Below are 26,228 nucleotides of genomic sequence, written 5' to 3' on the forward strand. Positions count from 1 at the left end.
CTTAACTCCTCTGTGTGTAAGCTTCCTTATCTGTGACATGGGGACAATAAGAACCTTCCTTATAGCTCAATGTTGAAGATTAAATGAGTTAATATGCACAAAGTATCTACAGCATGCCTGCAACACAGTAAGTGTTATTTCTAGGACTCTTAACTTTAGAAGTTTGAGTGTTGGTCCAATCTCGGAATCACTGGGAAAGATTTGTAAAACCACAAATGTTGCACTATAAACTCAGGATTTCTAACACACGTCTGGGAGAAGCCTAGTTTTTATGGTTCAGAAAAGTGGTTTTGGAGATTCTGGTAAACAGCTAGGTTGGAAACTATTGAGAAAAGTGGTAGATGTGTTACTCAATGGACATCCATCAGGAAGATAAAGAATAGTACAGAGCAGGCAGTGAATGAAATTCAAAATTATTTTTGGAAGAATTATTTGAAAAATAAAATTGTTTAGTCTCTTTCCTAATCCATTTTTATTCTTAGTTCACATCTACAGCATTAAGTTTTAAGTTGCTACTTATATTAGAAGAAAAGAAAGATAGAGTAATTATTTGCTTTAGTAGTAAATGTGACACAGAGAGCTTATGTAGGGATTAAATTCTGGTCATAGGCTGTGGGGGTGAAATAGCAAGGAAGCCTATGGTTTAAATCTAGTCTTGTCACTGACTTTTGGAGAGCCAGGCTGCTACTGAGATGTAATTCTGACCTCACTGCTATGTGACCTCTTTGAGCTTCTGTATCCTCAAGGGTAAAACAGAGGGAATGACAAACAGCAGTGGTATGGGGGATAGAGTAACACAAGAGGTGGAAAGTTCCTGGCACACAAACTTAAAAGGATCAGTGGCCATGACTGAAAGCAGTACATCTCTTTTATGCTTCCTGAATTCTAGACTCACCCTCTGTCAGGTAGGAAGGTGTTATAAAAATAAATGAATTTAGACAATACTGTTCTTGTTTTTATAATTATTTCATCATGAGATATATTTTCTCATATATTTCCCATGTGGCTGCTTTGTGGCTGGAGGGAGGATTTCAATGGTGACTGTCAATTCCCCCATCCTTATTAGTGGCTATTATTTAAGCCCTTTTAGCTGGGGCACAGCGAGTGGGGAAGGCTGGTGGTGAGCTGGGTTCAGCATGGTTATTCTCAGTTAGCCCTGAGTAGACTGAGTTTATCCATAGGCAGACAGGATTTTCTGGAGCTGCTCTGGTGCAGTGATCTCACTGAGGGAAGTGGGGCTCTGACGGGATTAGAATGGAGGTGGGCAGAGCAAGAGCTCTTGTCACATGCTAGGTGGGTCTCTGAAGGTTGTGGGATGAACCTAAGCCTGGATGCTTTTCTATTTGCCTCTCAAATCCATTCTCTGCTCTGAAATATCCTTGTGTGAGGTTGACCTCTAAGAGTAGCATCCACTCTTGGGATTGGGTTTGGCCAGTAGGAGCACAAGCGAGAGGAGGTGAGAAAGGGAACCCCCTTTCTGGCAACGATTGTGCTTTTTGGCCTAGAGAGTGGTGACATTTTTTCCACTAAAGGTAAACATTTTTACTCTTGAAGGTTGAGATGAAGTAGGGAGTTAACTTATCTGTTGTTGATTAGTATTAAATAGTCTTCCACTAGACTTTCTTCAGTTGCCTCCTTTTGATATTGCATTTTCCTTGTCACGACCCTGATTGATTTATGCCAATCTATGTTGCCAGACTCTACTTAATTCCTGTCTGTAAGCCTCACTGATTTTCAAAGCGAAACACAAATTTACAGATGAAGTCTGTCTGTCCGTCTGTCTCTCTCTTGTTTCACAACAGAACAAACCAAATGTCTATATTACTCGTTAAGGCTGTCACATCATAATGGCTCAGTGATCCAGCCCAACTAGGCTACTAGAAAGCAGATGAGGTTTCAGTCTGGCACTTCTTTGCTGCTTTGTGTTATAGGAAGGTGGTCTGCAAGACGCTTGTCTACATCTGTCTCCATTGCCATAACTGGTAGTCTCCATAACTTGTAGTCTTCTTCATCTTGTTTTCTCAGAGCTCCCACTTTGTGCTATTTTGTCAGGGGTATTTCTGCTCACAACTCCCATTAGCAGCAGTTCCAACTCCCTCCTGCTTTTGGATCTCTGAGGCAGCAGCATAAGGCCCACTTCAGCTCAGGTACCAGAATGGCAGGCCTGAGTCCACAGCAGGAACCTTTTCAGACATGAGTGATACAAGCACAGGGTCAGGGCTGGCCCAATTTGGGTAGGATTCTCCATACCCTGCCAACCAACCTGGACCTTGGGAAAGCTATGAAACTTGTTATGCCTGCATTTTCTTATCTGTAAAATGGAAATAATTATAGTTCCCAATTCCTAAAGATTTGCTATGACTTTATGTGAGTCAATGCATACAATGCACTTATAATAGCTATTATATGATGACTAATATATTTAAAAGCTCTTGCCTTCTTTTTTCTGAGTCTCCCCTGTTCAACTAAAGCCCAATCATGGGTGGGGAAAATGGTTCCCAAGCCAGCTGTTTGCTCTTACTGAAGCTGCCTGCATGTGAGAATATGCTGTAGAGAAACAGCCCCACCAGGTTAGAGCAGGTCCTGACTACAGAACAGGACCCTGAGGAAATGATTTCCTTCCTCCTTCTGGCTGTAGTCAAGAGTGATGAAAACAGGCACAGCTTCTGGCACTGTGGCAGTGCTGGGGAATCTGCCAGTAACTATGGAGACCATGAAAAAGGCCTTCAGAGAGCCCTGTGGCTGCTTTCAGAGGAAACTGCTCCTTGCCTTCCAACACTAGCATGTGCAGCATTGTACAAACACGACTCTGTTCTCTTTGGAGTTTTGTCTTAATGATTGTGCCCCTTCTTTTACACTGGAGCCCTCTGATTGTCCAGCCAAGGGAGCAAGAAAAGCCCTGGGGATCTGAAAGGAGAAAAAGTTGGACCTGCTGAGAAGCACAGCATTCAAAGCAGGAAGGGGTCTTGTGAGATGAAACTTGTGTTCCTTTCCTTTTGTCAATTCAACATGTCTTCACGTTCATAATTATAGACCACTTATTCCTGCATCTGCTTCGATCCCCACTGCACTGGGATTTGACTACAGATGTAGATTGGCACTGATTGGCTTGCTAGGGAGTTGTTTTCCGTGAGGGAATCAGAATTCCTCAAAGGCCAGAGGCTAACTGAAATATTCCCTTGTCTTGTTTATAAGCAGCTTTAGTTTGAGGCTTCCCTCTGAATAATTTCCAGTGAACATTAAGTGGAAGGGAGCTTGCTCAGTGATTTTAGCACCAGTATAAACACCCTGTGGTCTGTGCATTCTGCTTACTATTAGGACGAAAATATAGATGTATCTGCATTAATGAAGGTGACAAGAAGTTTTTGGAGGGCGGAAAGGTTGATTTTAATGTTCACTGGGTTCTGAAGTCTAGCAGCAGTTCACTTCCCTGCATCAACACAAGTAGGAATGTTGTTCACATCCTGACATCCTTTGCAGTAAATATGTGTGGCAGCCACTAGGACCTGTGTCTGTGGATCTGTGTGTGCCAAGGTGAAGGGGAGGATGGCAACTGGTGGAGTGGCAGTAACAGGATTTCATTCATTAGTGCTGACCAGTGCTGTCTTTCTATTTATCTTCCATGACATCATCATCATTATCATTAATATTATCAGTCTCATCATCAACAACACTTCCTGAACATGGATAATATATTGGGTGCTGTGTTCCATATTTCCTACATATTTTTTATTGCTTACTTCTGTCTACATTCCTACAATGCAGGGTTTTCATTTTCCCTACTTTCTGGAAAATAAAGCTAGCTGGGCCTTGATATACTAATTTGACCCCCCCACAAACAAAACAAAACAAAACAAAAAACTAGTTGGCAAGAGATGGAGCCAGGTTTAAATTCAATCTGACTTCTGGTCACTCTTGACCTTAACCTAAGAAGGATTTTAGTTACATGGAGGAAGACAAAATAAGTGAAGAAACTAGACAAAACGAAAAGAAGGGTAGAATAAAGAAGATGTGATAGCACTACATATGTGCCTGAAGTGGGATTTCAGTTGGGTTTTGAGTTTTCTAAACATAGAAAGAAACATAGTCATAAATCAGAGTCTATGTAATAAAATACAAAATAATTTCCAAGAAACCCAGAAATTCCTCCTATATGAGAAATTTTTCCTGTGGTTGCTTGTATAAGATATTTTAGATGCTGTCATGAGTAAAAAATGTACTGACAATGAGCTAGTAAGTTTTGTAAGGCTGTTTCTTATAAGGTCTCTCAACATAGGTCAAGGGCTTATTAACAAAATATGGCCAATATGACAATCATAGGTCTGAGGAACAAAGAAACCCCAATGGGCAGGTTACATTCATATGTCAGTAGGCAATTAATTAGCTCTCCCATGCCTTAGTTTTCTCATCTGTTAAATGAGTAGACTTAGCTACTGCATACTGTGATGATAAAGATTAAATGAGGAAGAACATGGAAAACATTTAGAACTTTGGTCATCACTGTTGTCATTTTTACCATCATAGTAGGTTAAGTGCAGACCTATATGCTTCAGTGCTCAGCCAAGCTGGCCTCAGCTTGTGTTCTCCTGGGAAAACCAAGTGGTCAAATAGGCTCCCAATGTTCCAGTAGAGGATCTCTGCTTTCCTCGTTATGGTGATAGGATTAAGAAGTATCTATAAACCAGACCACTTCTTTTTTAGTTTTTCAGAAAACAATTCAAAGTTTATGCTGATTCACAAACAAATAGGTGATTACAGTCCAACTCTGCAACAGAGTGTGTCTTAGTTTCTGCTTTAATTTTTTTTTTTTGAGACAGGGTCTCACTATGCAGTTCAGGCTGGCCTTGAACTCATTATGTAGCCCAGGCAGGCCTTGAACTTGTGGTGATCCTCCTGCCTCAGCCTCCCAAGTTCTGGGATTACAGACATGTGCCACCATACCTAGATTCTGCTTTAAATATTTAACGTAGATGTTATTTAATGCAGTTTCTGTCATGACCATAAAATTTCTTAATAAAACTATAAAATATTTAATTTTTAGTAATATAATTTCACAAGGAATTTTTTAAGGCAATCTGATTTCTAAATATTCTTTCGGTAATTAAGCTAGTTGACTTGCTGCATTAGTTGTTAGGATTTAACTCAGTTGATATTTGAGGATATTTACTAGAAATAATTCTGGTTTTGGAATAATCTCAACTTTTGGGTTTTATTAGTTATTAGCAGCTAGTATTATTATCTTTGACAAAAGCAGGATTTTATCTTTCAGAATCAAATCTCCATTCAGGACAGTATAACCATATCCTCAGCACACAGACAGATGTTTATTTTTCTGGCTTCAGCTCATCCAAGGGTGATGGGTATGTCAATAAGTACAATTTCAAGTGAAGGCAAAGCCACTGCTCTCTGCTCTCCTCCCAGTTATAGCAATGTAATGAGACCCTAGAGTGTCCAGGGGCACTACTGGGCATATTAAAAAAGAGATATTCAAGTCCACAAAAGAGGACATCTATGTGACTGGTTTTCAATTTATTATTGCAATAATTTCAGAGGATGAATCTGATTGTCCTAATTGACCCTGAATGTAATTTTGACTAACAAGACTTAGCTCACCTCTCAGGTGCATGAGTGGATGGCAGGGACAGCTAGCTTTTCACCAAAATCCGTGTTTCCCTTTCATGGAAGGGAATCACTGGTGGAAATTAGATTCCTGGCTGGGGACTATCTTCCCTGGACTCATTAATACCCAGAGTGTTCAAATGACTAGTTTTTAGTGGAATGTTAACAGACATGATCGTATCATTTGCAAGCTGAGGATTTACAGAAATAAGTGAGGTTTCTCTATATTCTTCTTTCCCCATCTGCAGGCTGAATGAAGGGTACCCCATGATCGTAGGGGATAATGGAGTCACAAATGGGAGAAGCTTGGGTCCCCAAATGCCATATGGAAGGGGAGCCATCCATCATCCAAGGACACTACTTACATTGGACTGTTACATGTCTGAGAAGAAAACTTCTGTTGTGTTAAAACACTGGAGCTTTGGGTTTTATCTGCTAAAGTAGCTTTTTTTTTTTCCGTATCAGAGATCAAACTCAGGATCTTGTGCTTGTGAGGCAGGCATGGTGTCACTGAGCTAAATCCCCGGCCCTACAGTAGCATTTATTACCATAACTTAGGATTTTTATCTTCCAGAATCAGTTAGTAGATTTTTAATTGACTACTGTCAATGAGGCAGGGATAGGCAGTTAAGTACAGTAAATCAAGGCAGAATAATCTTAAAAAATAAGTTTTAAACTTACTTTCTAAAGACCACTCTTGGAAAAACAGTATGATTTTGGTGGCTAAATATTTGTGTGGAAATAACTCATTCTTGTTTCTTTTTCTTTGTCTTTTTAAAAAAATTTAACATTCATCAGAAGGGAGTCATCTCCTTACACACCATGTTTATTGTTTGTTAACTGTCTGGGCTTGCTGTTTCTTCTCTAAGTTTCCTTGCTTTGTTGAGCTTTGGGTAAATCCTAGTTTTCTGTTGTTTTTGGAAATAGCCCAAGTATAAGAGGCAAGCCTTGGGAACAGTCCTGAATTTCCCAAGCCCCCTTACTTTTCTGTAAAAAGATTGAAATGAAATCTTGTTATCTCTCAGCCTGATTATGCCCGTCATCTCCATACCCCTGCAGAACTTTAGGTTTTAGTTTTGCACATGGTTGAAGAGAGCAAGGCATGCAAAAAACTCCCTATGGTGCTGGCCTGCAGCATGGGCCTGGGGAATGCTACATTCCTGCCAAAGGTATGTGCTGTACAAGCATAAGTGAAGGAAGAGCCCACAATATTACCATTTCATAGTAGTAATTACTGTGACGAGTTGCTGAGAGGGCCTTTTAGAGGAATGAAGATAGAGGCCAAACAGACGCAAAGGAATTTTCCCTTGGTCTGGGTAAAACTTTTTCTTGGTTGCTCAATATCATACAAAAGTTCGATCTCCTTGTATAACCACTTTCTTTGAGGATCTTTGTTTACATGGTTTCCAGGAGCCCAAGCTTCTGGTTTTCCTTCCAACCTCCTGGCCTCCCAGCCTCAGGCTTCTTTGACTACCCCTAGCTCCTAGATATAAAATAGATTCTGGGTTTAGACAACAATCTCTCTACCCAGTCATGGTCCTTTTACCATGTTTGATATTCTTCAAAATGTTGGTCATTATTAGAAGTCTCATTCTTTTGTTTACCAGTGGGCCACTTAACTCTTTCTCTGGGACTAGAACCATAGTTGGTCCATAATAAGTGCTCAATAAATACTAATTCAATAATAATAAATAGCAAAATTCAACCAGTTCAATAGTTTTTGAATAACCGACTAATTGAATGAGTATATGGATTCTGAAGATAACAAATAGCATTTCTTCTTAAATCAAATTCTAGGAGAAAAATGTCTTATTTAAATAGAAAAGGAATGAATTTAAGATTATTCTGCTCTGTCTACTACACCTTCAAAAAAACTTTAAAAAGGATGGATTTTATTTTTATCAGTTACAAGGAATGGATATTAGATGATTTTCTAGTGTAAGTTGACTCTCTCCCAACTTGTATGTTGTAGGGACCTGGCTGCTTACCTCACATCAGGCTCAGCAGTGGCAGCATGAAGTGGCAGACGGCCATTTTTATCTGGGATATTGTGTTTGGCACCATTTCTGAGCAGACTCACACAGCCTTCAAGCCAACCCTGAAAGGCAGGAGCAACTGCATGATTATATAACACAAACTCCTATAACACAGGCCAACAAACTTTCTCTAATCCCACCCCTCTTCTTTGGTTTGGCTAAAAGCATGGTTTATTTGACTTGAAGTAGTTAAGGGTCACAATTCTAATTTAGATACCTCAAGAGAGGCTGAAAATCTTGAGGTACTGATTCCCAGGATTTCTGGAAGACCAACCCTAGACTCCCTCTCTCTTTTGCCTCCCATTTCTCCTTTCCAGGACCACTTATATCCTTGATATGGTCAGTCTGTACCAGTTCCCAGGGCCACAGGTGACATGTGACTGGGGGTGATTAACCTGATTTGGCCTCATTCTGTGGGCTTATCTCCAAATCATGTTTGTCAGTGGTCTAACTTGGATGTCAATGTCCAATTCTAAACAAGTGGACTCCTATACCATTTCTGAGTCCCAGTGTCCATTCTTCACCTCAGTTAACCTATGACTGATACATAGGCCTGGGTCCTCTCTTCTAAGTACTTTTACTAGCAACAATAGCACAGCATCTTGCTTATTCTAGTTGTCCCCATCTCAATGCCTAGAAGCCCAACCCAAGCCCCACTCCAGGGGCAGGGATCTGATGTTAACAGGCTGAACTCATAAACATAGTGGTATTGTAATCATCTTCCAAGGGTTCCCCACTGGTGTGTTTTACTTATGTATTAGTCCCTCCTCCCTGCTGTCCACTCATTGTGCAGATTGAGACCTGATATTACTATAGCTCACGATTGTCCCTTCCTTGGGCAACACTTCTAGCTGGGTAATCTCTTCCATTTCAAAGGTCAGGAATGATCTCTGGCCAGCCCTCCCTCTCTGTCCCATGCGACTTTCAAGTTTGGTTCTCATGTTGTGGAGAAGGCCTCCTACATTCATCCAGAACTGCTGGAGTTACTCAATCAAATTATATGTAGAATAACAATAGATGAAACTATTTTTATGAAGAATAATGTGAGAACTCTCTGTTTTGTTCAGAAGCAGGCTTCCTGCCTTTCTCCATTTGTGTATAGTTAAGTCTCAAAATTTCCCAGTAAAATGAAAAAGATGACTAAAGATTTCCCCCTAACATAATATTGGAAGCATCAAAAACCAAAAATGTTAATAAATGCAGGAAGAAGGAGGATAATGATAAGAAAAGAACCTTTTGGTTTTGAAGTCTGGAAAAGATCTGTCAATAAAAGCACATCAAATTCATAGGTTAGAATATTAATTATGGTTCTATAGAATAAACTAATAATATCTGTCTTAGGAGTAAATATTTTTCTGGAATTGTCAATTTTGAATCATAGTTTACTAGTGTATTATGCCTGTTTTATAGTTCCTAATGTCTAAGTCATAAAGCTCTACGGTTAAAAACAGAAAAAATGACAAGGAGATTCAAAAGAAAGGAATAATAAATGAATCTTAGAGTTACCCAAGAGTTACAGTTTTTGAAAAGCAGATCTTTGGTGGGGAAAGATTTGAAACATTTAAAAAAATAATTTCGCAACATTTCCTGGATCTCCATGTGTATATGTGGTTTTCTTTCTTTTTAATTTTTTTTTTCTAGAAAAAAATTAGGAAGCTAGTGAAGATATCTTAAACTCTTGTTACTATTCAGAAGGAACAAATGTGTTTTATACTTACTATGTGCTGGCTGATTCCACATGCATTTTTCCTTCCATTGTAATAAACTTAGGTTATTGTTTTTCCTACACTTTATAAATGAAGAAAGAAGCACAAAGACGTGAAGTGGTTTGTTCAAAGTCACATATAAACACTGTCCACTGAGTTTATAGCTATGACTGAATACTTGAATACAAACACTGCTGGGAAGGAGTGGTGGGCTCCACAGTGCAGCCCCCAGGACAATCCATTCCCATGGGCTTCTGCAGAACCGCGAAAGGGTCCTGTCTTAGGGGGCCACAGAGAGGCTGGTCATAGCTAAGGATGTGGCACTGTTATGGAATACTGGGATGGTGTCCCACAGTGATGAAGAATGAAACTGTAGGATGAAGGAGGTGCAAACAAATTTATTTTAAAAATATCAAGGCAAGAAAGTAAAAGATATAAAAGCAAGGAAGTAAAGTTTCTGCTAGCCTGGAAGGGGGTTCTGAGTAGGATACCCATGAGGGTTCTTTGTCTAGGGATTTTTAAGGGATTTAGAAGGGAGCTTGGCCTGTTGTGTTAAACAGTATAATCCCTACCCTATAGGAGACTACATATTTTTTTGGGTCCAATCTATGCAGTGTTCATGCAGTGTCCATTCAGGGCCTGTGCACCCTTGAGCCAATGATGGGCCTGATCATGCTCTGGGGAGATCCCAGACAGCCAAGGACACCTGTTAGATATTTTTGTGAGATCCCTGGAGGGTTATGACTCAGCAGACTCCATTCTGGGCTTCCTGATTCCATTTTGGGGCCAGTGTCCTTACTGCCTATTAGAATCCTAACTCCGGTCTCACTAATCCTGTTACAGCACCACATAGTATCATATAGGTTGCTTCCCTTACCCAGCTCTTTAGAATGCCTTTCTATAAAGAGGTGTTTGAAAAGGTGTCACCTTTTCAGGCTCAAGGGTGTCCCTTATAATTCACTTGGGTCTAGCAGAGCACGGCTTCTAAGTCCCTTGTATGATGGTACAGCCAAAGAAATTTGAAATTTAGAATTTTAGGAATTTGAAAGAATGCTTGTTCTCACTATATGGTAGAGGTTAGTGTAGTGAACTTTAGAAGGTACGTTTACCTACTTCTTTAACCCATTGGTGTAAATGTTCTCTTTTTCTCAGCTCAAATACCAAAAAAATCTGCAGCACGAGCAGTTAGGAGCGCATATGATATAAAGGAGTGACTGAGAAGATAGTCATACATCTGTCTGGGATATGAGATCTCAACTAGCACCCACAGAGCAGTGGTTTTCAAACTCCAGAGGACATAAAAATTGCCAGGGAAGTTTGTTTAACCCATAGATCTCCATCTTCTTCCCTAGTCCTGTTCCCTGAATGTCTGACTAGGAAGTCTGGAGTGTACCCCAGGAACATGCATTTTTAACATGCACCTTACAGGATATTGACACAAGAGATCTGTTCACTGTGCTTTGAAAAATTTCTTCCATATATATTTTTGAGTCCTAGAGAAAGAATGCATACAAATATATAATGAAAAATTGAATTCTGAAGAAATCTCTGTGAGGATTGGGCAATGCATCATTGCATTCTGTGCTGGACTGTGGCAGGAAAGGGTGGTGTGTTCAGAGAAGGGAAGTGTTTTGCTTCAGCAGGGCACCTCAGTGGGGCTGGTCCAAGGTGAATCTGTCACTTTAATGACAGCAATAGCAAACACATGGGTCAGCGATACAGGAAGATGATGAAGATTTCTGGGTACCTTGTTGGGGAGGAAGAAGAATGGTGCCTCCCACATGGCAGTTAAAACTTATTTGACATGGACTCAAGGCAGCCCTGGGGCCTCCCAGAAGGATCAGTGGGAGCATTTGAGAGGAGAGAGCTCAGGGATTTTCAATGAGCCTTAACCAAGCTTGTTCTAAGGTTGAAGAAACACCAAACTGTCATATCCACTGTGAGGCCTGGTATCACACAGTTTCTAACTTGAACACTGACTTGGAACTGAGACGATATTTTCCCTATTTCTTCCTCCCTTTCCCCTTCCCCGTTCTCCTGTATCTCATATTCCTCAGCCTGGAGTATCCGTTTAACTGCTCCTACCCACATAGATGTTAACTGGATCTTCAAAAGGAGAACACTCTTGCTGAGTTATTTATGGAGGGCGTTCTTTTGTGGAGGGGCCAGAAATGTTCCAAGTTCTCATGTTGTTAAGATAGAAAAGAATGTTTCTCTAATGATGACATCTCCTGTCTCTTGACATTTGAAGGATCCAAAATTACTTAAATTCATAAAATCAACTTATAGGTGGTGATATAAATGTTGAAGATGATTGATGTAGACCTTTAAGTTCTATTTCCACTGGCCAGCTGCATTAAGAGCACTTTTCTTCAAGAGGGACCCCCCCAGAACAACACTTTTAGCACCCTTGCTCCTTAGTCCTTCTAACAGACACAAGTTGGTACCAGGTAGGTCGCCAGGCATAAACTTGTACGGCCATAAGCATCCTGCATGTTAATGTTGGCTCCCATCTTTAGCAGCAGCTTCACTGTGTCCACTTGACGTCCAGAAACCGCATGCATCAAGGGCGTACATCCTGGAATGAGACATGTCAGAAGCCTTTAAAAATGTTTAACTTATAAAATTTATGAGTAGACTTTATTTGCTTATTCATTTATTCTGCTTTTTGTAAAATAAATCCAGCTGTTGAACTTCAGTATGGGACTGAAGAAAGATAAAGATAATTTTGCTACATTTATATATAAACTGTATTTTACTGGCCTTTTCTCAATCATCTGTAATTTTTCAGTAAATTGTTGTTTAAAACATTTTGGGCAGATGATGAAAATCATGTGGGGTCAGGATAACTTGGGACTTAAGAAGGTTCATTCTGACTTGGCTTGGAAAGTCTAGAATCAAGAAGTGCCTTTGGAAAGCAACTCCAGCCAGGAAGACAGATCCAACATGCTTTTATTGGAGTTATGGATGGTAAAGCTTTGTGGTAGCCTAGCCTGGGGTTGTACAAATTCTTGCTAAAGGAGCCACCTGCAATCAATATTTTTCTGCTTTTAAAATCAATATAGGCAAAGGTATTTGGGTTTTTAAAATGTGTTTTCTTCCTGAACAAAAATAAAGATGAAGTGACACATTTTGATTAACTTTGCAGGGCTGTTGGAACAAGCCAGCCTAGTGAAGTAGAATCTAAGTGTTTCACATTCCTCAGGGTGGGAAACCAAACATCAGGCACAACTTTTTGACAGCTGGGAATTGCTTAAGTCTCCTGATTTGAGATTCACATTGACTTTGTAATCATTCTTTAGAAGCTATCACTCAGAAATTCCTGAGAATGAGAAGATCTGAGGAACACTGCCCTTACTGAAAGACGCTGGCACCCCAATTCCTCTCCAGATTTCTCCCTTCTAAGACTTTCAGGTATCTGTGCTGAATGAGAGCAGCAGTGAAGTGCCAAGTCTCAAAAAAGTGGCAAAATTTCCTTCCTCCCTTCTTTCCTTGTTTCTGTCAACAAATGTTATTATAACTTCAGTGGAGGAAAGCACTTACTAAAAAGGGCAGTTATTGAAGCAATTTGTGAATCTGAAATATTCAGTAAATAAATCTAAAGAAGTTTTAGACATTATTTTCATAAAATTACATGCTCTGCCTGGCTAATTTATATCTATCTTGAGATCCAACCTTACATATAAATGTCCTCAGAGAATACCTCCTCATCATCTGTTGTAAAGTAGATCTCCAAGTTATTATCTCTCAGCATTCTTTATTTTTTGTTAATAACTTTTAGTTCTTTATGCATTTATTGGGATGATCATTTATTTAAAATTGTCTCTTCTAAGCTGCAAGTTCTAAGGGGAAGGAAACACAAATCTCGTGCTCATCACTGTAGCCCGAGTACTAACCACTCTACCTAGCACCTAGACATTAAAAAACAATTTTGAAATGCATAAGTGAATCTCTGAGGTTCAGAGAGAAGTGACAGAAGATTCATCGCCAAATTTGGCTCCCAAATTTATTTCAAATTGCTATACTTATCCTTGTACAGCACAAACAAAACAGAACAAATAAGATAGTACAGCATTATTGCTGTATATAAAATTAGTACACAAAAAGGTGTTCTTAGAAACTAAAGCAATGGGAAAAGTAATAAAAATAACAATAAAAGTATCTTAGGAATAAATCTAGCAGAAGAAAAGCAAGACATGTAGATAAAACATATTGGGTGACAGAAAAGAAGAATTAAATATGTAAAGATCTAAGAGGTTTATGAAGGGAAGACTCAATATAGTAGGGCTATCAGTTTCCTGAAAATGAATCAATAAATTCAATGTAAATCCAAAAATTTTCAACAAAGCTTTTGTGAAATTAAAAGAAAAATTTTACAGTTTATTTATAAGTGCCAAAAATATTTCAAGATAATTTTAAAGTAGAAAAAAGGGAGAGAAATTACTTTATTCATCAACAAAATTTATTATAAAGTTATGCAAATCAAAACAAATAGATTCACAGAACAGAGAGTACAAGAAACAGTCAAAACTGTACAGGAATTCAGTATGTCACTACAGTGGCATAAGGGGAAAAAAGGTATTTAATAAATGATGTTGGCCATCTGGGTCTACTAAAGGCATAGAGTAACATTAGATTCAGACTTCACATCACAAATAAACATAGCCAGATGAAATATGAAAGGCAAAATTTAACAACTTTAGAAAAAAATAGAAGCATATCCTTTTAACCTTAAAGTTAGTAAGGCCTTACAGAAGGAGATGTAAAAACTACAAATTGAAAAAAATGCCTTATTACATTAAATTATATTCAAATTTAAAATTTCTTTACCATGTAAACAAAATGAAAAGGTCAGCTATTGGGAGAAATTATTTTTATTTTAAAATAAAGAAAATATTATTACCTAAACTAAAGAACAATCTAACCAGAAAGAAATAAACAATGTAAGAGACAAAGAAAGGTACATGTGTATATATAAGCAATTTACAAAAGAGAATACACAAAAAATAAACATATAAAAGGCAAAGAAAATATACAAAAAATAAATATATAAAAGGGGATCTCACAAATAGGGGGTGCATATTAATAAGACATTTCATACCACTTTGTACATATTGAATTAGTAATTATTAAAAGTTTAAAGTGCCATTTGTTATCAAATATTTGGAAACTTACTATTCACTTAAGTTTAAATTAGACAACTATTGTGGAAATAAATTTGACAGGTTTAATAAAATTGAAGATATTTATAACATATGATCAAGAAATTCTACTTCCAGGTGTATTTCATAAAGAAACTTTCACATTGATGAACAGAGATATAATCAAGAATGATCAACGAAGAATTAAATTAATTAACAAGATGGCATAAATAAACACTAATAGAGAAATGCATAAATTATGTTATATTTACACCAGGAAATACCATAGAGCAGTTTAAAATATACAAACTTAATTAACTTGTACTCACTTGAGTAAATCTTGAAAACATAATTTTCAGTGAAGAAAGCAAATTGCAGAAAGATACAATATTATTCATGTAAATTTTATGAATAAAAATAACAATGGATCATTATATACTTATGTGAATATAATTAGAGCAGAAAACAGGAACAGGAAAGATACACATCCACTTCACAATAGTGGCTAGTTATTTTAGAGGAATAGAATCAGAAAAGGATAGAAAGAGCCCTCAAGTGGTCTGTAACTTTTTCCTTAACCAACCGCCCCCCCAAAAAACCCCACCACAAATTGTCAAAATTGTTAATTCTGGGTAGTGAATACAGAATAACGTTGTTTTCTGAACTTTATGTTTGGATATTTTTACACAAAATAAAGAGTGAAGCAAGTAGGTCAGGTGTGGCATGCATGAAGCTAGCCTTAGCATTTGCTTCCTTAAATGATCCACTCTTTCAAGTAATGAAGTGTCCAAGAGGATTACTCCCTGTACACTATGACATAAAGAGCAGAAAGAATTCCTCTGGCTGAGGGAAGAGGATATTTGAGTTCCAATTTCAGCTTTTTTACTAGCTGTGGGACTTGGGCTAAGAAACTGAGTCACTCTGAGACTCACTGTCTTGTCCTGACTGGTTTCAAGTAGTTACAGTCTGGTTATGAAATTCCAAACAATAGCTAATATTTATTTGTAATATTTTTCAAACAATAGCTAATATTTATTGAGTGCCTGTTAGGGCCAGGCATAAATCCAGATGGATTAATACATCAAATTCTCATTTAAAAAAAAATCCCAAATCCTTTGAGTTATTATCATCATCATTTCAGATGAGGAAACTGAGGCACATAAGTTAATCTATTGAGTTTATTCTGCAAGTAAGTAGGGTGAAGTAACATAATTCTATATGTCTATGGAGCAGTGACCTTGAAAACAGTATGTTTTTGTGGAATGCGTGGTTTGCAAATATTGCCTCCCACTCTCAGTCTTGTCTTTGGATTCTCTCAACAGTGGGGCAAAAGTTTATTTTTGATGAATCTGTATTTACAAAATTTTCCTTTCATATACTATCCTTTTGATGTTAAGGCCAAGAATTGTCTGCCTACCCTAAAATCCTGAAGATTTTCTTCTGGATTTTTTTCTAAACTTTATGTTTTACATTTAAGTCCATGATTGATATTAAGTTAATTTTGTATCATGTGTTAGACTTAGGTTGAGTGTGCTTTCTTTGTTTGTTTGTCTCTTTTCCTTCTTTCCTTCCAGCCCTTCCTCCTTCCTTTCCTCCCTCTTTCCCCTTTTCTCCCTCCCTCCAGTCCCCCTAACTTTTTGCTCCCAGCAACACTTGTTGAAGAGACTGCCTTTTATCCACTGATTTATATTTATACTTTTGTCAAAATCAATTGGGTGTATTTGTGTAGGTTTTTTTTTTTTTTCTGAGTTCTTTGTTCCTTTCTATCATTTACCACTTAGCCAAGAACATATAGTCTTGACTTCTGTAGCTACACAATAAATCTTGAAATTTGGTACACAAATTTCTTCAGCTTTATTCTTCTTTCTCAAAATTGTTTTAACTCTTAGTTTTTTTGAATTTTTATATAATTTTAGATTATCTCATCTTTTCTACATACACACACACACACACACACACACACACACACACAGATTTTGCTGGAGTTTTGATAGAAATTGTAGTCTCCACTCTATGCCAAGGGTACCTCTTAAGAAATTGCATTAAACCTGTCTACAAATTTGGAGAGCAGTGTATGTTTATTCTATTGAGTTAAAGCTTTGTGTCTAACACCTTTATGTAAAGAAACATGGAAGTATCTATACATAGCCACAGGCAAGCTATCTCTTGTCTCTCCAGTATCAAAGTGGCCAGAGATAATTGTATTTGTATTGCTCATTTTAAAGGACATATCTAAAGGGATTAAATATTACAATTTGAGTTCAAAATGCAAAGATATCTCACCTTCACTGTCACAGCATTCTAGGATGGAAGGGTCCTCCCGAATCACAGCAGTCAAAGCATTGACATCTCCGTTAGATGCTGCCTGGCAAACCATGGTCAGGTCAACTTCCTCAGATGAGTCACCTTCATGAGTCAAACAGACACACAGTTAGTGTATGGATTGAATTCACTCAAAGAATAACAACAGCCCCAGCAGTGATTCATTAAACTTTTCTAGTGAATCCAGGCAGAAGGCTGTGTCATACCAATCACATGTTCCCTCACTACTTCTGCAGAAAGACGGGCCATTGTGGGCAACTGGGACACCGCTGTATGTGGGAAAGGAGCCTGAGGAGTTAGACATCTGTGATGTTTTATGATTATTTTTCTAAAGCTTCATATTTCTCAAAATCAGTGAGACCAAAGAGAGAAGTAAGGCCCTTATCTGGGTTCTGGGTTTCCCTTTTTTTATCTGAAGCTTGTTATTTATCTTTTCAATGACTCAGTTTACCCACTTTTGAGAGAGGCCCTGTGCTCCTTTTTCTCTCTTCCAGTTGCACTGAGAAAACTTTCCTGACCTGCTAACCTATCCTTGCCTTCTGGCTTGTCCATAGGAAGCACAGGCAGGAGACTGGGAGGGAGAAGAGAGAGAGAGAGAGAGATGGGGCAATTCTTTCTACTCCCAGCCAGCACAGTGTTTAGTATTAGCCATCTCCTTCCTACCAGTTTTTCCTCTGCAGTATCATCTCTCACAGGGACCCCTGATAATTGCTCCCCCATCCCAATTCTTTGTCAGTTGTAAGCTGAGTTAACGGCTTACCACTGTGGTGCTTGTCCTTGGAACTCTGTGTCTGTGTATGTTGTCCCTTCATTTCAACTGTCTGGAGTTTTAAGAGATAATCTTTCCAGAAGAAATGGGGCAGTATGCAGCCCCTCTGACTCAGGAACATTACTGAGCCAATGAATAGTACTGACAAAGGCGATGAGAGAACTGTGGATCAAATGACTCTAGGTGTGTGTGCTTGGGAGGGGGACAGGAAGGATGGCAAGCAAGATTTTCCTCATGGATAGCCACTGGTGGGATGCTGTGCTGAGCTTCTCTACTTACCCCACTTCTCCCAGGCATGACCCCCTGTCGAAGCATAGTCATTGTTGAGAGACTCAATATTTGTGTAGAAAAGTTTTTAAAAGAAATATTTTTCTACTGACGTGGACCTTATGCCAGAGCTTTTCAGCTCTAATTGATCTTTAGTTGGCAGGAATCCTAATCCTTTGGTTTGTTTTCTCTGTCCTAGTATTTCTGAGAAGTCATTAATGATTTTTAACCACTTAACCTGTACCAGAAGGAACTTACTGCAAGTGATTTGCTTACAAACACACTGTTTTGTAAGGTGAGTGGTTGCTTCCTGATTTGTCTGGAGTAGCCAGATAACCTGGGTACAAGTCCTGCCTTTATCGTCCAGCTGTGTGACTGTGGGCTAGTTACCTTCTCTGCACCTTAATTTCCTTGTTGTTAAAATGCAGATAATGATGATAATGATGACAATGATGAAGATAACAACTACCTATCTCATGAGGTTGTTGTGAGGAAGAAAATGAATTAATATTTAATTGTATAGGCTTTTTAGAACAGAGCTTGGCACATACTTTGCTACTCCTACTGCTCCTTTTTGAAAAAACCTTTTTGGCTTACCTAAACAGCATTAGAAATCTGGGACTAAAGAACCCATACATTGCATAGGACATTAACTTTCTAACAAAAACCTTCCCTGTAGTTAGACATTGTGTTAAGACAGCCCACAATACCTTTGGGACAAGAAATAAGGCCCAGATGTAAGCACAAAGATTGGCCTGGTACCTGGCTATATGAGCACATCCAAAGGTGATCCTTGAAAGGAAAATGGTGGTGGGCCAAGGAGCTGCCAAAGGTGACAACAGAACTGTAGGTATTTATGGTGTCTGTGTTATATAACGTGCTTATATAATATATACAAATATATTTACAACCTGTTCATGACCAAATGCAAAAACATATGTAAGGCATATTCATCACACTGTGGGGTTGCATTGCCTGATAGAATGAGGATCCTCAAGACACCTTGCCAGGAGGATTCAAATAAGATCATATTTAATAAGAATGAGCAGAAGGTAAGATATCTTATTCCATAAAATACCAAGTTGAACTAACAGAAGAATGTTGAAACTAATCCTTTTGTTGCCCAACCTCCCTCCCCCTGATGTTAACCTTAACCTAGTTATTCTGGGGACCACCTCTGATCCACTTTCAGCCCATAATATGATTCAAGGGAGTTGACTACATCTTGTTCAGGAGGTGGAAGCTGTGACCTAGAACAAAGCTACTCAGCATTTGCATTATCCTTCCTACAGAGACTGATTCAGGGCCCAGTTATAACAAGATTATAGAGTCCATACTTTGACTGGAATTGTTGGAAACAGTACTTTCACTTTGTTGCATAACTCATGAAGCTTGGTGACACCATACGGGTGAACAACCTGTGTAAGAGGAACAAAGACCAAACAAGGAGGCGAGCAGAGCTAGATTAAGAGAAGGAAATGGTTGAGGCCTGGCGACATCATTGAAACTTTGAATCAAGCTATATATATATTATGCCAGCACCATCTCTAGGACATTTACATGTGCCAGTAAATTTCCTTTTTGCTTAAATAAGTTTGCATGATCATGTACGTATGGCTTGGTTTTCTTTTCAGTCACTGAAAGAGTTCTAACCAATAAATGGTTTTAGTAATGGCACATTAGAAAAGAATTTAGAATTTTAGACAGCTCCAAGGAATTAGCAATGTTTTAATAAACTAGTAGGAACTCTCACTGAATTATTAATAGTCTAGTAGTCATATTAAATTCTTAATTAATCAGTTTCTAATTGAGGTCTATGGGCTGTGGATTAAATGGGGCTACAAGTAGATGGAGAACATTCAGAGAAGAGAAACCAGAATGAGGTACAAATGGATTTCACTCATGTCACATGAGAAATGGTTGAAGGAAATAGATGTGTTTACTTTGGAGATTACTCAGTAGGGTCATGATGGTAGCCTTTAGACATATGAAGAGTTTCTTTTTTTAAACTATGGTAAAATACAAACAACATAAAATTGAGCCAGTCCCAGCACCCGGAAGGAAGCTCCCTGCCTCCATCCCAGGCTCCTAGGGCAGTGAAGCTCAGCCGGTCCCAGCACCCAGAAGGAAGCTCCCTGCCTCTATCCCAGGCTCCTAGGGCAGAGAAGCTCAGCCGGTCCCAGCACCCGGAAGGAAGCTCCCCCACCGCCATCCCAGGCTCCTAGGACAGTGAAGCTCAGATGGTCCCAGCACCCAGAAGAAAGCTCCCCTGCTGCCATCCCAAGCTCCTAGGGCAGAGAAGGTGAACCAGTCCCAGCACCTGGAAGGAAGCTCCCCCGTTGTCATCCCAAGCTCCTAGGGCAGAGAAGGTGAGCCTCGTGGGCACCAGAAGAAACCCCCCCCCCACAATGGAAATGAGAAGACACATAAACAAGCCTCAGAAACAGACTTCTGGATCACCTACAGCAACCCCAAAGGGAAATGAGATGGAACACTATGATACTCAACCATCTGGACTCTCTGAACTGGCAACAAAAGAGGATCTGGGAAAAATGAAATCAGAAATAATTACTCAGATAACAGCAAAGATTTTTCTCATGGTGCAAGACATGATTAATAAATCTAGAGAGGACACAGATTAAAAAAATAGAGGATCTGAGGAACATGATGGAATCCCAACATAGGAAACAAATGGAATCCACAAAACAGATACTAACAGATTTCCAACAGATTAAAAACTCCATCGAAAGTCTGCACAGCAGAATGAACCAATGTGAGGATAGAATTTCACATATAGAAGATAAGATTGCAATTAGTGAGGAGGAAAAGAAAAATTGCTTTAAAATTGTAAAGGAACATGAGAAATCAATCCAGCAGCTGCTAGACGATGCAAAGAAGAATAATATAAGACTGATTGGAGTCAATGAAGAAAGAGGAGAGAATGCAGATGACATAAAAAAAACCTCTTCACAGAAGTGATGGCAGAAAACTCCCCAAGGAGGGCAAAAGAACTTGACATACAGTTAAGTGAGGCATATAGGACTCCAGCTAGCCTTAATAAAAAAAAAATCTACACATAGGCATGTAATAGTTAGGATTCCAGAAATCCAACAGAAGAATAAAATTCTACAAGCAGTGAGAGCAAAGAAACAAATCACATAGAAAGGAACACCCATCAGAATCACAGCAGACTTCTCAATGCACACCCTCAAGGCAAGAAGAGCTTGGAGTGATGTATTTCAAGCCCTAAAGGAAAACATCCTCCAACCCAGATTGATGTACCCTGCAAAACTATCTTTCATAATTGATGGAGAAATAAGATACTTTGATGATAAAGAGCATCTCAGGAACTTCATGAATACCAAACTGGCACTCCAAAAAATTTTAGACAATACCCTAGGAAAAGACAATGAGGATCACAACCCCAGGAAACCCAGCAGAATGAATCCATTGGGCATGACAAGTTAAACGCAAAGGGGGAGAATCCAACAAAAAGAAAAAGTCATGACAAGGCTTAAAACTTTTGACTTCATCTCCCTAATGAGTGTATAATTCAATCTTATTATTGTACTGATTAGTATTTTTCTGATTGTAGAGTTGCATACCATTCCTTGTGCTATACTGGCTATTTATCATCTTCTTATGTCTACATTTTAGTTGGGTTGTCTATTAATGACCTCTAAGAATTCTTTATATATTCTGCTCATGGGTTATATGCATTGTAAATATGGTCTGTTTAAGGACTACTTTTCATTTTAATGATGTCATTTAAAGTTCTAAATTTTGATGGAATCTCATTTATCAATTTTTTTCTTTTATACATCATGTTTTTTTGTATCCTAGGTAGTTCTTGCCTACTCTGAATTCATAAATATTTTCCCTTATAATTTTTTCTTAAAGTTTTATACTTTTAGGCTTTCTTATTTAGGTTCATAGATCCCTTCAAGTTATTTTCATGTATGGAAAAAAAAGGTCGAGGTTAATTTTTTTATATACGGATACCAGGTGTTCTAGTGCCATTTGCTGAAGACACTATCTCTTCCTCGGCTCTTAAATCGAGTTTATATTCTATAAAATGCTAATGTTAAATAATCTTTCAAAACTCAGTGGACTATATATGTGTGGTTCTATTTCTAGAGTCTCTGTTTTATTCCAATGATCTATATGTCTTTCCTTACACCAACACTGCTTTGATTACTGTAGTTTTAGAAGAAGTCTTAAAATTGGGTGCTAAACGTCTTCCAACACTGCTTTTGTTTTTGGCTTTTCTGGGTCTTTTGTACTCCTACATAACTGTTAAATTTCAATATCCAGTTCTTCATTTATAGCAAGTATACACAGACCTGAATTTTTATATATACCTTGTGTTTTCTAATCCTGCTAAATTCAAGTCCAAGTTCTAGGGGCTCCTAGAGATTTCTTAGTATTTTCTCTGTAGATGATCATTTCATCTACATAGAAAGATTTTGCTTCTGCCGTGCCAATCCTATCCTAGTTGTGTCATTTTATTGCCAGACTATTTTGGTGGGGACTAGGTTTCAAAGTTTAATGGACAGATAAAGAGTAAGCATATCTGCCCTTGTTCCCCACCTTAAGGAGAAAGCATTGTATCTTCTCCATTCATACAAGGCATTCTCACTGGAAGTATGAAGTACATGTCTTTAATTTGTTGAGAAGTTGCTATTCTACTTCTAGTCTCCTGTTAGCTTTTACCATGAACAGCTGTAGAATTTGGTCCAATACTTTTTCTCCAACTAGTGACAGGATCATATGGCTTTTTCCTTTCCTCTGTTAAAATGATGACTTTGGGGGGTGGATCTTCCAATGCTGAACCAACACTGCCATCCCTATAACAAAACCACTTTCCACATACTGCCAGTCTGATTTCTAATAGTTTGTTTTGTTAAACAAATTTCTATATATGTTCATACTTTTTTCTTCTATTATCTTTATCCAATTTTAGGATTAGCACAATGTTGAGTTCCTAAAATGAGGGGAGAAGTGTTCCTTCTTTTATCTGCTTTGTTTGATAAAATTTATCAGTTAAAATGTTTATGAGCCTGCTGTTGTCATATAGGTAGGTTTTTAAGCCAGGAATATACTTTCTTTAACAGGTGCTATTCAAATTTTATATTTCCTCTAGTCGGGGATTTAGCTCAGTGGTTTCGCCGCCTGCTGCGCAAGCGCAAGAACCCGAGTTCGATCCCCGGTACAAAAAAAAAAAAAAAAAAAAAATTATATTTCCTTCAGAATTAGTTTCATTAATTTGTTTTCTAAGTTACTTCTTAGAAGTTCTCAAATTTATTTCAAAAAAGATTTTCATAATATGCTTTCTATATCCTTTTAAATTCTGTAAAATCTGTGGTAAAGTCTCCTAGATTTTAATATTGTAATTTTAAAAATGTATAACTGATTTTGTGTAACAGGAAGAAAAGGTCTAAAAGAGCAGGGGAATTGGGAGGGGTAGGGGAAGGGAAAAAAGGGAAGGGAAAAAATATGAGAAGATGAAAAAAATGGAAACAAGGTCTTTGCAAATAGGGAAGGGTGGAGGGGGTGAAGGGAGGGCAAGGGAAGGGGAAAAAAATAAGAACCAAGAGACTCATGTAATGGTACAAGATACCAATGATGAATGTAACTGTATTTTATACCTAAAATGTACCTATAAAGTTAATGGGGAAAAAATACAAAAAAAAAGAAAACAACATAAAATTTACCATTTTAATCATTTTTAAGTATATCATTCAGTGGCATCTTGTACTTCAAATTATTGGACAGCCATCACCACCATCTCTTTTTATCTTCAAAAACTTACAATCATTAAAATAACTCCCCATTATTTCCAGCACTATTCCACTTTCTATGCCTGTGAATTTGGCTCTCACTATCTTTTTTTTTTTGGTACTGGGGATCAAACTCGGGTCCTTGCGCTTGTGCAGCAGGCGGTGAAACCACTGAGCTAAATCCCCAGCCCTCTCACTGTGCCTTATGTGGAATCAAAGGTAGTCTTTTTAGATCAAGGCTATTTGGAGTCCTATATGCCTCACTTATCTGTATGTCAAGTTCTTTTCCCCTGCTTGGGAAGTTTTCTGCCATTACTTCTGTGAAGAGTTTTTTATGTCATCTGCATTCTCTCCTCTTTCTTCATTGACTCCAATCAGTCTTATGTTATTCTTCTTTGCAACGTCTAGCAGCTACTGGATTGATTTCTCATGTTCCCTTATAATTTTGAAACAATTTTTCTTTTCCTGGTCATTAATTGCAATCTTTCTTATCTTGTATATCAGAAATTCTGTCCTCACATTGGCTCGTTCTGCTGTGTAAACTTTCGATGGAGTTTTTCATCTCCTGGACATCTATTTGCATCTGTTTTATGGATTCCATTTGTCTCCTATGTTGGGATTCCATCATGTTCCTCAGCTGCTCTCTAGATTTATTAATCATGTCTTGCACTAAGAGCACAATCTCTCCTGTTATCTGAGAAATTACTTCTGATTTCATTTTTTCCAGATCCCCTTTTGTTGTCAGTTCAGTGCGTCCAGGTGGTTGAGTATCAGAGTGTTCCATCTCATTTCCCTTTGGGGTTGCTGTAGGTGATCTGGAAGTCTGGTTTTGAGACTTATTTATGTGTTTTCTCATTTTGATTGGGGGGGCAGGGGATGCTGCTGGCGCCCATGAGGATCACCTTCTCTGAGCTAGGAGAGGTGGGACAGGGGCTGGGAGTGGTGGTAGGGATGGTGGCCCAGAAGCCCCTTCCTCTGGGCTGGGAGCAGTGGGAGGGATGGTGGCCGGGAAGCCCCTTCCTCAGGACCAGGAGCAGTAGGTTGATGGCTCAGAAGCCCCTATGCCTGGGCCTGGAGTGGTGGGAGGGATGGTGGCCCGGAAGCCCCTTCCTCTGGGCTGGGAGCGGTGGGACAGAAGGCAGCCCAAAAGCCCTTTCCTCTGGGTTGGGAGCAGCAAGAGGGATGGTGGCCAGGGAGCCCCTTCCTCTGGACCAGGAGCAGTGGGACAGTGGCTCAGAAGCCCCTACCTCTGGGCCAGGAGTGGTGGGACCCAGTACTGTGGTCTGGTGGTCTGGTGTCCTCTGCGTCTTTGTAGTGTGGAACCAGGTGGCTGTACAGAGGAGTGGGGCGGTGTGTGTGTGTGTGTGTGTGTGTGTGTGTGTGTGTGTCCCAAAGGCAGTCTTTTTAGGACTACCATATTTCTCGAGCAGAATCTCCACAGGTTCATCCATGTTGTAGTATGTGTTAAATTTTCCTTCATTTCTAATGCTGAATAATATTCCATTGTATGTATATGCCATATTTTGTTAATCTTTTTTTCTGCTGAGGGACATTTGTATTGATTTCACCTTTTTGGGGGGGAGTGCAATGTTATGTTTTTATTACATGTTTCTTTAAAATTTTTTTATTTTAATGTATTACAAGTAAATATTAATAAAGAAAATATAAAAGCTGTTTTATGAAAAAATAATTTTTCATAACAAAAATTATTAGAGAATAACCATGGTAAATACACTGTGTATCATGATCTTAGAATATTTTTCATTTGCTAATCTGTCTCTCAGCTCATTTTCTAATAATAATATACCTTTTTTTACATAAAACATTTGTGGATAATGTGGTCATAAAGATGGTTATACAAATCTTTTTTGAGACCCTGTTTTAAATTTTGGGGTGTATATTCTCAGAAGTGGAATTGTTCAATTATGAGATAATCATGTTTTTAGAAACCACTACACTGTTTTATGTGGTAGTTGTATCATTTTATATTCCCATCAACAGTACAAGAGGTCCAATTTCTCCACATCCTCACCAATACTTATTTATTGTGTGTGTCAGGTTTTTGTTTTTTGATAATAGCCATCCTAATGAGTGCAAACTGGCAACTAATTGTAGTTTTGAATTGCATTTCCCTAATGATTAATGATGTTGAGCATTTTTGTGTGTGTGTTATTGGCCTTCTCTGTATGTATCTTTGGAGAAATGTTCAATTCTTTGCCCACTTTTCAATAAGATTTTTTTGTTGTTGTTGAGTTGTAATGCTTTATATATTCTGGACATTAACTCCTTATCAGATATGTGATTGCAAATATTTTCTCTCATTCTATGACCTAATTATTTACACTGTTGATAGCTTCGTTTGATGCACAAGAGTTAATAAAACTTCATATAATCCAACTTGTCTATTTTTTTTTTTTTATTGGTACTGGGGATCAAACTCAGGATCTTCCGCTTGCGAGGTAGGCAGGGACACCACTGAGCTAAATCCCTGGCCCAATTTGTCTATTTTTTTCTTTTATTGCCCATACTTTTGGCATCATAGTCAAGAAATCACTGTCAAATCTAATGTCATGAAGCTTTCTCCCATG

The 26,228-nt window shown here is 38.4% G+C and overlaps 1 protein-coding gene across 2 annotated transcripts in view; it reads right to left on the reverse strand.

Annotated features, from left to right (window-relative positions):
• Ankrd55 (ankyrin repeat domain 55) overlaps positions 1-26,228 on the reverse strand; it is a 100,613-nt gene that overhangs the window by 49,867 nt on the left and 24,518 nt on the right. For both annotated transcript variants that reach the window (XM_021261410.2, XM_004848511.3), the window contains exons 3-5: positions 16,786-16,908; positions 11,809-11,939; positions 7,608-7,717 (exon numbers count right to left, since the gene is read on the reverse strand). In XM_021261410.2, the coding sequence (XP_021117069.1) occupies positions 7,608-7,717; positions 11,809-11,939; positions 16,786-16,908 (364 nt within the window). The remainder of the gene's footprint in view (positions 1-7,607; positions 7,718-11,808; positions 11,940-16,785; positions 16,909-26,228) is intronic.

The sequence above is a fragment of the Heterocephalus glaber genome, unplaced genomic scaffold (genome assembly GCF_053883595.1).
Source record: "Heterocephalus glaber isolate CG9 unplaced genomic scaffold, H.glaber_assembly_v1.0 deba00001538, whole genome shotgun sequence".
NCBI lineage: Eukaryota > Metazoa > Chordata > Mammalia > Rodentia > Bathyergidae > Heterocephalus > Heterocephalus glaber.